The 12,389-nt window shown below is 38.6% G+C and overlaps 1 protein-coding gene across 4 annotated transcripts in view; it reads right to left on the bottom strand.

The window, feature by feature from the left end:
• The window catches only part of DLG2 (discs large MAGUK scaffold protein 2), a 1,033,555-nt gene that overhangs the window by 260,865 nt on the left and 760,301 nt on the right, over positions 1 to 12,389 (bottom strand). Inside the window, exon 16 of one of the 4 annotated variants that reach the window (XM_050713155.1) lies at positions 7,912 to 8,067. The exons of the other annotated variants lie outside the window; for them this stretch is intronic. Coding sequence (XP_050569112.1) covers positions 7,912 to 8,067 — 156 coding nt within the window. The remainder of the gene's footprint in view (positions 1 to 7,911; positions 8,068 to 12,389) is intronic. 4 annotated transcript variants of the gene reach the window in all.

Consider the following 12,389-nt stretch of genomic DNA (forward strand, 5'->3'; position numbering starts at 1 on the left):
AGAAGTGCTCCAGTCCCTTGATTACCTTGGTAGCCCTGAGCTGGACTCTCCAGTATGTGCAGGTCTCTCTTGTACTGGGAGCTCAGCACTGTACCCAGCACTCCAGGCGCAGCCTCACCAGTGCTGAGCAGAAGGGAAGGATCACCTCCCTCGGCCTGCTGGCCATGCTTTGCCTCATGTAGCCAAGAATACTGCTAGACTTCTTAGGCTATTCCTACAATGCAAAACATTTCCCAAATGATAGAATAGAAACAACTTTTTTTTTTTTCCTATTTCCTTTTAATTTTCTTCTATTCTGTGTAACGATATTACTTATCCTTCTCAATATAAGAAGATTATCTATCATTAATGATAGATAAAGCAGGACAAATAGAATTACATGACTGCTCAACTAAACAGAGTTAGTTAGCAGCACAACTGGAAATAAAGCCCAGCAGCTCTAACCTGAAGCATCCCATCTTAACCTGAAAGGCTTCTATAACTTTACATAATTAACCACTTGAACTGTAGAGAATTTATGCCTCTACAGATTAAGTTTCTCCTGCAATCATCTCTCTGAGTTTTCTAAAGGTGCATCTTTCTAATCATTTTAATTAATAGTGTCCAAAATAGAAATCTCTTCATTAAAGAAAAAGGAAAGAGCATAAGAGAGTCTATAGGAATGTTAGTGCTTATCAGGGTCAGAGATTCATCCATGCAAAATAACATGAAAGCTGAGCATCATTTTTCTTTCATTAACTACAACAGCAATATGACTGGATCATTTACTTAAAGAGAACACTTGAATCAGGATTTAAAAGAAATTACAGGAAACCGTTCCAGTAGAGACTTTTAAAGTTGTTAATTAAAAGTAATAAGGCAAATCCACCATGAATTTGTATCATTTCCAAAAGATCCTGAATAATTTAAGGGTCTCAGGAGTCTGATTCACAGGCAGGGACAATCTACATTGGGACATTGCATTCCACTTGTAGAGAGTTAATCAATACCATTTATGCTGATTTTGTTTTGTGTATAACATATGACTATAAAATATTGAAGTTCTTGAGCTGCATTCAGAAGCAGCCCAGCCCAGCCAAGCATTATGGGCACGTAGCTGGATGCATCTGGACTGCATCTTGTCAGTCACTGCAATGTGTGTTCCCACTTGTGAGTCAAGCTTATTTTTAGAAATATCTAGGTGCCAGAGTTAAAGAGGTACTTGAATTTCTAAGGATGTGGTTTAGGGAGTTAAGACTGTAACACTCAAATAGCTAATTCTCACTGAAATCAGCAACAACAGGATGCCTCAGTGCTGATCAGTATGAACATCACTACCCACATCAGACTCCGTGATGACCAGTTTAATACCTTAAATTGCTTAAGGGCTGATATATATTCTGTACTTCTGAATGCCTAAACATGTGTTTAGGCACAGATGTGTCTAAAAGTCAGTTTTCAAAAAGAGAAGTGGTGCTCATTCTTTGAAAATGCCACCTTATGGTTTTAGTGAAATACTTTACCAAGGCTTATTTTAAATGTACCATTTTTTTCCTAAGTGCTCTTTGACTAAAAGATGAATTTGTTTCCACTGACACTGAATAAGTTGAACCTCAGTGTTGCCTATTTTGCTGATCAAAGTCCACACAAAGAATTGTTCACTTATTCCCTTCCATCATCTTTAAGCAATGCTATTTAATGGTACTAGTTCCCATATATAAGCTTGCTGTCTGTGGTTGGACTGTTTAAGACGAAGATCAGTCCAGAAGTTGATTCCAAGGTATTATAATAGGGAAAAGTACAAATCTGCTGCAATTCTGATATTAAATATTTAAACTCATTTATCCAAAACAGACTCAATTCCAATTTTGCAATTTTTTTTTCTTTCTTTTTTTTTTTTTTTCTCAAAGTAAATGAATATGACTAAAACAGAAGAAGTTCATTGTAAATTCAAGAAAGGTGGTTGTGTTTATCTGGGGCAAGTTGAAGACCAAATTTTGTAATCTCCATGCTATTTACTGCCTCCTTCATAGATCCCATCTTCAGGTTGTCAGGCATTTCAGAAAGCTCAAAATACAGCTAGATATGTTTTGGGAGATATAATTCCAATATTAAACACATGGGATTGAAAAGGGGACGATGAGTACTCCTGTATGATGTGAATTTCAATAATGATGACAAGAGCCTCCCTGGAAGGCAGCCACGCACAAGTACAGCTATATGCATCATTTTGACAATAAGCTTGTTCCCAGCAGGCTATTGTATTGGGTTTATGTGGCAAGGGTTTGGCAGCAGCGGGGATGCAGAAGTGGTCTCTGTGAGCAGAGCCCAGCAGCTGCCCCATGTCAGATCAAAGCCAGCTCCAGAAGGCTCCAAAATGGGCCCACTGCTGGCCAGAGCTGAGCCATGAGCTACACTGGATGGGCCTCTGGGAGAGCAGAGTTAAGGAAGGGGGAAAAAAATCCTGCTGTGCTACAGCAGCTGGGAGAGAGGGGTGAGAACTGTGAGAGAAGCAGCCCTGCAGCCCCCAAGGTCAGTGCAGAAGGAGGGCAGGAGGTGCTCCAGGCACGCAGCACAAGTTCCCCTGTGGCCTGTGGAGAGGCCCCTGGTGGAGCAGGCTGTCCCCCTGCAGCCCATGGGTCCCACATGGAGCAGATCTCCACGCTGCAGCCCGTGGAGGAGCCCCTGGTGGAGCAGGTGGATGTGGCCTGGAGGAGGCTGCGGCCCATGGAGAGCCCCCGCAGAAGCAGGCCCAGGGCCATAGCTGCAGCCCATGGAGAGGAGCCCACGCGGGAGCAGGGGGCCTGGGGGGAGCTGCCGCCCGTGGGGGACCTGTGCTGGAGCAGTTTGCTCCTGAGTGATGGGCCCCGTGGTATGGACCCATGTTGGGGCAGTTCTTGAAAAGCTGCAGCCTGTGGGCAGACCCCGCAGGCTCAGTTTGGGAAGGACGGCATCCCGTGGGAGGGACCCCACGTGGAGCAGGGGCAGAGAGTGACTGTGAAGGAGCGGCGGAGATGAAGCATCAGGGACTGACCGCAGCCCCCATTCCCCATTCCCCTGCACATCTTGGGAGGAGGAGGTGGAAGAGAGTGAATGGGAGGAAGGTGTTTTTATTTTGCTTTTAGTTTCTCACTGCTGTAGTCTGCTAGTGATAGGCAGAAAATAACATTAATCTCCCTATGTCCAAGGCAGTAATTTGTGGATTATCTCCCTGTCCTTATCTCAACCCATGCGCTTTTCTTTCATCATAATTTCTCCCTGTGTTCTGTTGAGGAGTGGGAGTGAGAGAGTGGTGTGGTGATGCTTAGCTAGCCATGGGTGTGAAACCACTACAGTTATTGTGAAGAAAAATCCACGCAGATAATAACAAATGAGAAAGAACACTATAGCAATAAGCACTAGAGAGCCCCACCATTCACACCTTTGTGAAGTGTAGTTACCTTAGGTTCCTGATATGATCAGTGAAAAGAAAACAGCACCTTCTCAGCTGTCCCTTCACACCCTATAGAGGGATCTCAGGGATCCCTAAAATGAAATGAAGTGACCATAATCAGTAGTGCATAGCACTGTAGGCATGCACTAGTCAGCTGCAGAGAATACTGAGCAGAGTGGCCCTTGTGTGCTCATGCTGGCAGCTGTGGGAATTCAGCCACACATCAGAAGTAGCCCCACATATCAATCATTAAGACTATGGACATTATAGGCTCCTTACCAATATGCATTGTATACACTTACGCATAATTTTATTTGCATAACTTTTTTGAGTCATGTGATGCTCAGTTACCCCTGAATACCTATGAAAATAGCATTTTGTTTCCTGTAAAAGACTTTGCTGCAGAGCCCTGTGCCAATAGTATGTTTTCCCCCTAATCCCCATAGGTGAAAAAGTAGTGGCAGTCCCACAAACTGTTATCATTAATTCATCCAATACCTTAAAATCATTAATTGTGTTATTAAATAATAACACAAACTGCTGTTAATAATAGGTTGCAATTGTCACAGATAGCACTAGTTTTCAGAGATGCTCATGAGATCACTGTTAAAATACTTTCATAGACTGGGAAAATAAAATACAAAATCATTAAGTACCTTGCCTAAGATTGCAGATCACAGTGTCAGCTAGAACTGGGCCAGGCTTCAAGAAACTAATCTTAATTTAAAAAGCAAGCCAAATATTTTAAATTCAGGCACCCAAGCCCCCAAAGTGAGATCTGAAAGCTCACAAATACCAGACTTCAGATGAACAAGATTTTCATTTATTTCTAAGAATGGATCATGTTTCCAAGCTTTTCTCCTATGACTACAAAGTATGGTTTTCCACTACATGAATTCAAGCATATTGATGCAATCACGTGGCTTCATGATCAAAAGCTTAGGAGAAAAACAAACAGCTATGAAAGAAAAATATCCCACACATTAACAATATTGAGACTACCCTTTAGCAAAAACTGTGCTGGCAACTGGAGTGAAAAAAAAAAAAAAAAAAAAAAAAAAAGGTGAAGACAGGGAAGTCAATTTTGGACAGAACTGAAGCATTTTTGAAGTGCGTCATTGTGATGAATGTAATGAAGCTCTCAGCACAAAGACCATGAACTCAACATGTTCTGTTACATTATGCAGAAACAAAGTCTCTTGTTTGTAGAAACAGTGTTAGTCTGAGCTACAATTTTCTTTTGCTGCCACTTATCTTCTAATTGTACACATAATTGTCAATAATGACAGAGGCCAGGACATGAAAATCCTGTATCCATTCCCACTTGGTGCTCTCAAAGGGAAACCTACTACTCCAAAATTTCTCTCTACTTTGATGGTACAGATTTTTTTTCTGCCTTCAGTGGGACAGATTTTCAGCTCTTGAACATTGACACAGACCTGTTAACGTCAATGCACAAGATCTGATCAGAAAAAAAATAACTTTAATCCTAAAATTTGAGTATATTGTTCTAGACTGCCAAGCCTCCCAGAAGCCGATATAGATCACCATAAAAGCAAAGGTTATAAACTTGAATTTATTATAGACAAATAAGGCTTTGGCCTATGAATTCTCTTTGCCTATTAAGTTAATGAGCCTTGACAAAGTGATCATCTGAGGAGTAGCTAACAAATTATCTGGAGCAGCAGTTTGAAAGGTGTTGGCTGGCTTACAAGCATTTCAGTTGGGAGAACAAGACATCATGTTCCTCTTCTTTTGGGAGAGCTATTTGTCAAACCAAATTTCTTGCAGTTCACCAGCAGATTCTCAGTACTGGAGCACTGAAATACAACAACTGCAGTCACCTAAACAAGCAAGTAACCACTGCACCTTCCTTAAACCTATGGATAACAAATTCTGAATTTTCTAGGACCTCTTCAAGAAGACAGAGATCTCTTCATATTTGACTGGAGAGCAAATCAGTATATAACCTGGGGGGATAGGGCTTTGAGGAATTTTTGAGGATGTGAGTAAAGGGAGACCCCTCAAGATACTTGGGCAATACTGGAGGATTTTTTTGTAGTGCAGATCCCAATAAAGATGGTAGCAGAAATAAGAAGATAGTCTTCTTATGGATTAGTTCTTCCAAATATTCAACACAATGCATCCCTGAGACACATCACTTTTGTGAAGATTAGGACTGTACACAATGGACACTTCTGAAAAAATAGCCACTTCTAATAGTGTTTGAAAGGGCTTAATACTTTTCTAAAATATACTGTCCAACTACAAATACTGGGTCCATTTGGAAATTAGATCATGGTGTGTGTTGTAAAGCTGTCACTTTCCTCACCAAAGGCATTTCAGTGAAAAGTATTTCAACTGGTTTCTTCCATGGTCAGTTATTCAAAAAGTCCAGTGGAAAAGCTGACAGCATTTGAGAATATCAAAAACTGTCATATTTTCCATCTGAATGTAATTACACAGTGGGGAGGAAGTATAAATGATAGCAATCAGTTGCCTTTACCACAGCATATAGCAGAGCATATTGCAGAGCATTTAACCATGAGTTGTGTCTTTTCTCATCTTTTTGTAATCTCTCTGAAGTTTTTGTTGGAACACTGAAACAAACAAAATGGTTAAATGCACAAGCACTAGGGCTTATTTTTAAACTTTATTTTAACATCAAACTGGAAAGAAGAGAAATAAAACCTTGTTATTAAAGAGAACCATTAACTCAGTAGAACAAAACCCAGGTTTTTAAGTCCTGATAGCAGGTCATCAAATGTCTGATGACCAAGTATTCAATCAATCACATGGCAAAACAAAAGGATGTAGTGAACAACACCAAGTAGGCACAAATCCTAGCTCTCTAGGGCTCCACTGATTACTGACATCTGAATATCTGGTCTGCAGGTAGTACCCTAAACAAATTCACCCTTCTCCGCACAGCCCTGACAGTCCTGTCTATAGAGATTCACCATTTACTGAGCGATGGATTGTACCTGTCTATGGTTAGCAAGCTACAGTCCTCAGTGCTCCCAATGCACACCTGCATGGCAGCAAATTCCCATGGAACCCACTTGTTTCACTTTCTAATTCAGGTTGGTTCGTTTCTTTCTAAAAGGACAACTGTTGAATAAGGATATTTTTATAATGATCTCCTCTGTTGTCTGTCTCTGAACATACAGAAGCATTGTAATGCTTATAGACAAATTACTCACATACGTAAAGATCATTTTACTTTTTTTTTTTTTTTTAATTATTACTTCCTTTAAGTTAGTATCTGCAGAGAAATTAAAAATATTGTGGACAGATTTGTTAGTGCCTAGCACCCTTCTGGATTTTTTTATACCTTTATAGAAATGTTGCCCTTATCACTGTTTTTCAACCATATCTGTACTGGCCCAAGCAGCTGGACTAACCACTTTATCCAGTGATTAAGCATCTTTTTACAAATTCTAGAAGCTACACAGTTTTCATTCTAATAAACCAACAGCTTCTGTATGGTCTTACCACATCTGTTGCATTTTTCAATCATATTTGTCTTATTGCTTTTTTAATTTATCTTCCTATTTCATAGCACTGCAATGCCTTCGACAGCTGTTTTTCTAATCCCCAGGGTTTCTTTCCTGTTATTGTATCTTACATTAATTTAGCGTTTTACTTTCTACTTACACGTTTCTGCTCTCCTCTTCCCACAGTACTCTTTTCTTTGAAAAGTGCTTTCTGTGCTAAATGTCTATGATCAAAGCTCCAAATACAATTATTTTTTTCTTCTGCTGTAGAATATAAAAGATGTCCTGTTTGCAAATAGTTTGCTACTATGCTAACAGACTATGGAAGAGTAGCCTGGTTACACTACCATACACTTTTGAATAGTATGTTTTTCTTTATTAGATATTTCTTGGAGGTAATCACTAATTATTTTATAGCAGTGTCTTCCATTTCGTCAATCAGGAAAATGCTCATCATTTTAGGTTTTACTAACTGTCCTCTCAGAGCACAGCTAGCCTACAGAGCGCTAAATTTTAAACATACTTTCAGCCGTGACTTGGTGAAAGAGGTGATTATTTTTTTTTTCTCATTTTCTTCTGAGTGGCTTAGGCAGCCACCCTGTAAACCCAAAGATGAACCAAGTATGCACAACACGGAAATAAAATGACTGAATTCAAACCAAATTACTACAGCTTTCAGTGAAGTCTTAGTTACTTTCCATATCTACAGATAAACATATATTGAATTAAGTTGTAAAATGTAGTACATATGACATAGCCTTATTTTAGAGCACCATTCCAATGGATCAAAACGTTGCCTGTAATCATCACTGGATTTTGGATGATCAAAATTATATACCAAGGTAGCATATATCTTCCAGTAGTGCAGATGTTAAAGCATGGTTAAAAATAAGCAAAAGTTGTAGAAAAAGAAGATCTATGGTGAAGATGCAAACTATGAGATAAATCTAATGATGTTCATGCACTCTAATGAAGGATGTGAGGAACAAGCGCATGCAGTACCTGGTGATCTCAGAGTCAGGGAGCAGGCCTACGTGGTAGTGGGGATAGGGAGCTGTAAGAAGGAAGCTTTTGTCACACTCGACAGGGGAATAGTGCCTAGGAGAAGGTGGTTTATCACACAGTTTGTTCACAGTGCTGTAAACAGGTTCAGGAGGCCTGGTGATACAGAGACAAGAGTAAAAGATCAGGTGCATATTAGTGGCCAAGAATACAGAGAAAACAGCAATCAGTTTAAAAGCATGCACAGCAAATTTGTCAAGACCCTTTCAGTAGGGCTTTTGTGACAAGTAAAGTGTGCTGTTAAAGGAAACTTTAGAATTTGAACAGTATTACAGCATACAAGCAACTGCATATATAGACCAAATATGTGTGCCATAAAACTAGCTTACAGAAGTATGGCACTGAATGGGAATACCTTACCTCTGAAGTTCAGTGACAAATTTTCCCAAACGCTCTTTTTTTTTTTTCCTCCTTATTTTTCTTTTTCAAGCATTTCTATGTTACCACTTAGAAGAAAATATGATGTTTATTACCTGAAAACAGGTGTTTTTACCCATTAGGTTAAGATGAAGTACATATTATTTGTTAAAAATAAAAAAAATAAAAAAAATTCCTGCCTCATTGTTCTGAGGCTTTGCTAATGAAGCTGTAGTCAATGTGAGCCATATCCTAGAACAACACTGTAGAGATGGTAACACTGTGCAAGAAATTCATCTCACTGGCAGGTAATTCCTTTCAACAGTTCTTTGCTCTCTTTTCAGATTTAGCCTTCAAAATCTGATTATGTAGACCACATCCCAAACAGGTAACCTTGCTGTCAAGGTTACAGTAATCTCACTTGCTCTCTTGCTCCGAATTATGGACTACCACCTGTGAGGCTCGATATGAGGAACAATCATCAGTCCTAAAACTGGCATTGAGAGGTCACCTAGCATTTCTTTTCTGCTGCCTAGAGTCCAACCACTTCGGAAAAGAAATACTTACCAGGAACCTCCCAGGGAGCCTCCAGGGGAGAGTGGAGGAGGGGATGCAGCCTTTAGTACCACCCAGGGATCCACATGAGACAACCAGCAGTTTTCAAGAAAAACGCACCACATAGTACATTTCCAGTCATGTAACTTCTCCAGCTATTGTGTGGGCCCCAGCAGATACTCTGGGCCTACTGGCAGAGTGAAGCTTGACTCATAATTTCCTGAGTTTCTGCTCTAAAGAGTGCCAAGATAAAATTGCTGCCATATCCTAGCTTCTGCCAGAAGATCCAGTACATGGCACTGTCTTTGATCACAGCCATACAGCATTAGCCAGATGAAAATTTTATTTCACAGACCTGAAAATATCAAGAGGCCAGGCAGTTAATGAAACTCTCTTGGTTCTTCTGGCTATTCTGTGCCTCACACGGGTGTGGTTTGTGCTGACTTTCACAGGTACCAGAATTTGTTATGGTTGTGGATGCACTGGCAGATACAGAGAACATATTTTCCTTTGTTGTTAGTTTCTGGTTTTGTTCTTTGGGGAAAAAGGAGTAGCTAGCTGCTTTACGTAAAAATTTGTCTCACTTAATGCTAATAACATTATTCATAGCAATCTGACATATGATTTGAGAACTCTCTCTGCCTGACTTTCCCAGGGAAAACTTTACAGTTAAAAGTGGCAATTTAAGGTTACCAACTATCAAAACAGCAAAGTCGTCACTCATTTGATTATAAAGCATTCTGTCAGGCATATAGCACAATTCTTTTTAAAATGAACTTAAGATAGCAAATGTTTTTTTCTCAGCACATCTCACACTTGTTTCAGAAGGCTAGATTTAATAATTTATTTACTAAATCAATTGCTGTTTTCAACATCAAAAATCCAGAGGAAAAGAAAAAAAAAATAAAAGACTACACATACATTTTTTAATTTTTGACACATACTGCCTTTTATTCCCTCAAAAATCACTCTTTTTTTAGACGATATATTAAAGAACAAATAAAAATAAATATAAATGATGCCTACTGTGAAAAAAATGAAGAAATATTGCCCCAGTGCAGGAAGATGGATACAAACTGTAGATTTCTCTATGGCTCAAGACATTAACCAGTCCATAATCAGCTTGCTCACTTACTAAAGACAAGTTACTCATCTCTGAGTGGTAGATGACATGAGAGTATCGCTACCCTTTGAAAAATTGTGAATGCTCAAACTATATTAAGTCACCAGTGACTGACCATCCAAGCTTGTGCTGAGACTCAAATCATGCTATAGAGATGGACAGATATGAGGGATTGCTACACTAATGGACAGTTACAAACTGCTTCCAAAATCAAAATGAAGATAAACATTCAGCATCACCCTAGATATTGAAATCAAATTACTCCTTCAAATATAAACATGGGTCACAAACAAAATGTCTTGTGGAACCCAGGAAATTTCAAAACATTTAGTATTTTCTCTCCTTTCCATCTTGCTGGATGGTAGGATGACAGAAAATTGGAACAATCCTTTCTCAAGTGACTGTGCTGATGTATAAAGTCCTCTGTTCATTGCTATAACAGAAATGATACTGTGACCTAGCTAACAACATATTACCTGTAATTGAGCTGGTGAGAATTCTTAAGGTTAAGGAAAAGAATTCAAACTTACCATTTTAATCCTTTGCTTAGAATAGGATTCCAGACATCAGTTAATTTAAAATATGTGTCCTTATTGTAAGGCCTATGAAATGAACTGGTATCACCATAAAACTTGCCATCAGATGTCATTCTTTGTAGTCATTAAAACCATGGACTGATCAGGTTGCTTAGATACTTTCATACTATTTAGACACATGGCTTGCTGAATGTTAACACTGCCAAGTACATATCTGGACCCTGGCTATACATTGTATTGGAAAAGGAAAAGCAAGAACTTGAAAAGTAAGTAGAATACAACATCAAGCATCAAGCTCAAATCAGGATAAATTTATGTTATCTTCTAATTTGATTTAGCAAATGCAAATTAAATAAGATAAAAATAACTGAAAGCATAAATAATGGAAAGGAGTAGAATGATTAAAATATACTGGGCAGATTGCTGTCCTGGGCACCCAGATTGTGGTCCATGTAGGCCAGTAATCTTTAAAAGTAATTTAAGACACTTTCTGAAACAGCCTATCTTGAAATATCATCCTGACTTCTCACCTTGTTCTCTATGGCAAGCTAGTACTTATCTACAACAGTGCCTGCCTTCTTTGGAAGGCAACAATCTTGCAAAATAAGTAAGAGTCAAAGAAAACACTGAGGCCTTATTTTATGATGCACTAATTCCTCAAATGAATCAAAAATACATGCAGCAGGTAATATGCCATGCTGTAACTAAAATGTAAAAGATGGCTATATATATATTTTTAAAGACCAAATCACTGTAGTTTATTTGCAATTGCATCACTTTCAGAGACAGCAGGTACAGCTTCAGAGGGTTTGTCTCTGTAATAAATACTAAGCAATGTTTGCAATTTTAAAAATGATGAAGGACAAAGAACTATGTTTCAGAATGCACTTTGTTCGTTGTCTTGATTTCACAGAAGACTTACTCAAAAGAATACCCTTAAAATGTCAAATAGAGTGAATATTAATGTATACTCAATAAAATGATAATAAATTTATCCAAGAAGTAATTGTCAAATATGGGTCTACTCTGAACAATAACTAACTGCTTCTGTAATATCTTAGCAGATCTGATCCTTTTCTGCTTTTAAACTGTTTGTTGTTGTTGTTGTTTGTTTGTTTGTGATTAACACAGATTACAGCTCTTTGTTTTTATCTGCAAGCTAAAATGTAATCCCTATGATAAATGAGAGCAACAACTACTAGGTCAGGATGGACAGGAATAATTAAGTTAGAAAAAGAATCAGGTATACAAGAGCAGAGGAAAGGCATCAGAAAGTATCAGCAGTAGCATAGCTTTGCTTGAGCATGCCTCAGAAGATAATTCAGTGACTGGAGAGAGAATCAAGTCACTCAGTGCCACAAGGTAAGCTTTTAAATGGTAGCTTGAACAGCAGATAGTAATAAATTACTTTTCTCTCGCCAAAAAATTGAAAGCTGGAATGTTAATCAGTAGAGAGCTGTAGAGTAGCTGTAAAGAGGCAAGATTTCCACAGTAAGGTTTAACTAATTTGTGGAACAGCAAAAAACAATAAGAGGGGGAGGTAGAGTATTGATCTGGTGAAGGTTCTGTTTATTTCTTTCATAACAGATTGTGTAAGAAAAGCATATCCTCCTAGTTGTTTATAGTCTTTATTTTTCTTTGTTTGGAACATCATTGTGTTATTATTTCAGGCTGGCTTTATTGCACAACAGAAGTTATAAGAAGATGGCCTTATTAAAACTATTCTCTCCTCAGCATCATGCGGGGTCCTCAATTCAATTTTAACTTTTCTTATTGCAGAATCCTGTTTGTGAGGGTTCAGTTGCCAACACATAGCACATTAAATGTTAACACTTTTTCTTTTTTTT

This window comes from Cygnus atratus, chromosome 1 (assembly GCF_013377495.2).
Source record: "Cygnus atratus isolate AKBS03 ecotype Queensland, Australia chromosome 1, CAtr_DNAZoo_HiC_assembly, whole genome shotgun sequence".
In the NCBI taxonomy this organism is placed as follows: domain Eukaryota; kingdom Metazoa; phylum Chordata; class Aves; order Anseriformes; family Anatidae; genus Cygnus; species Cygnus atratus.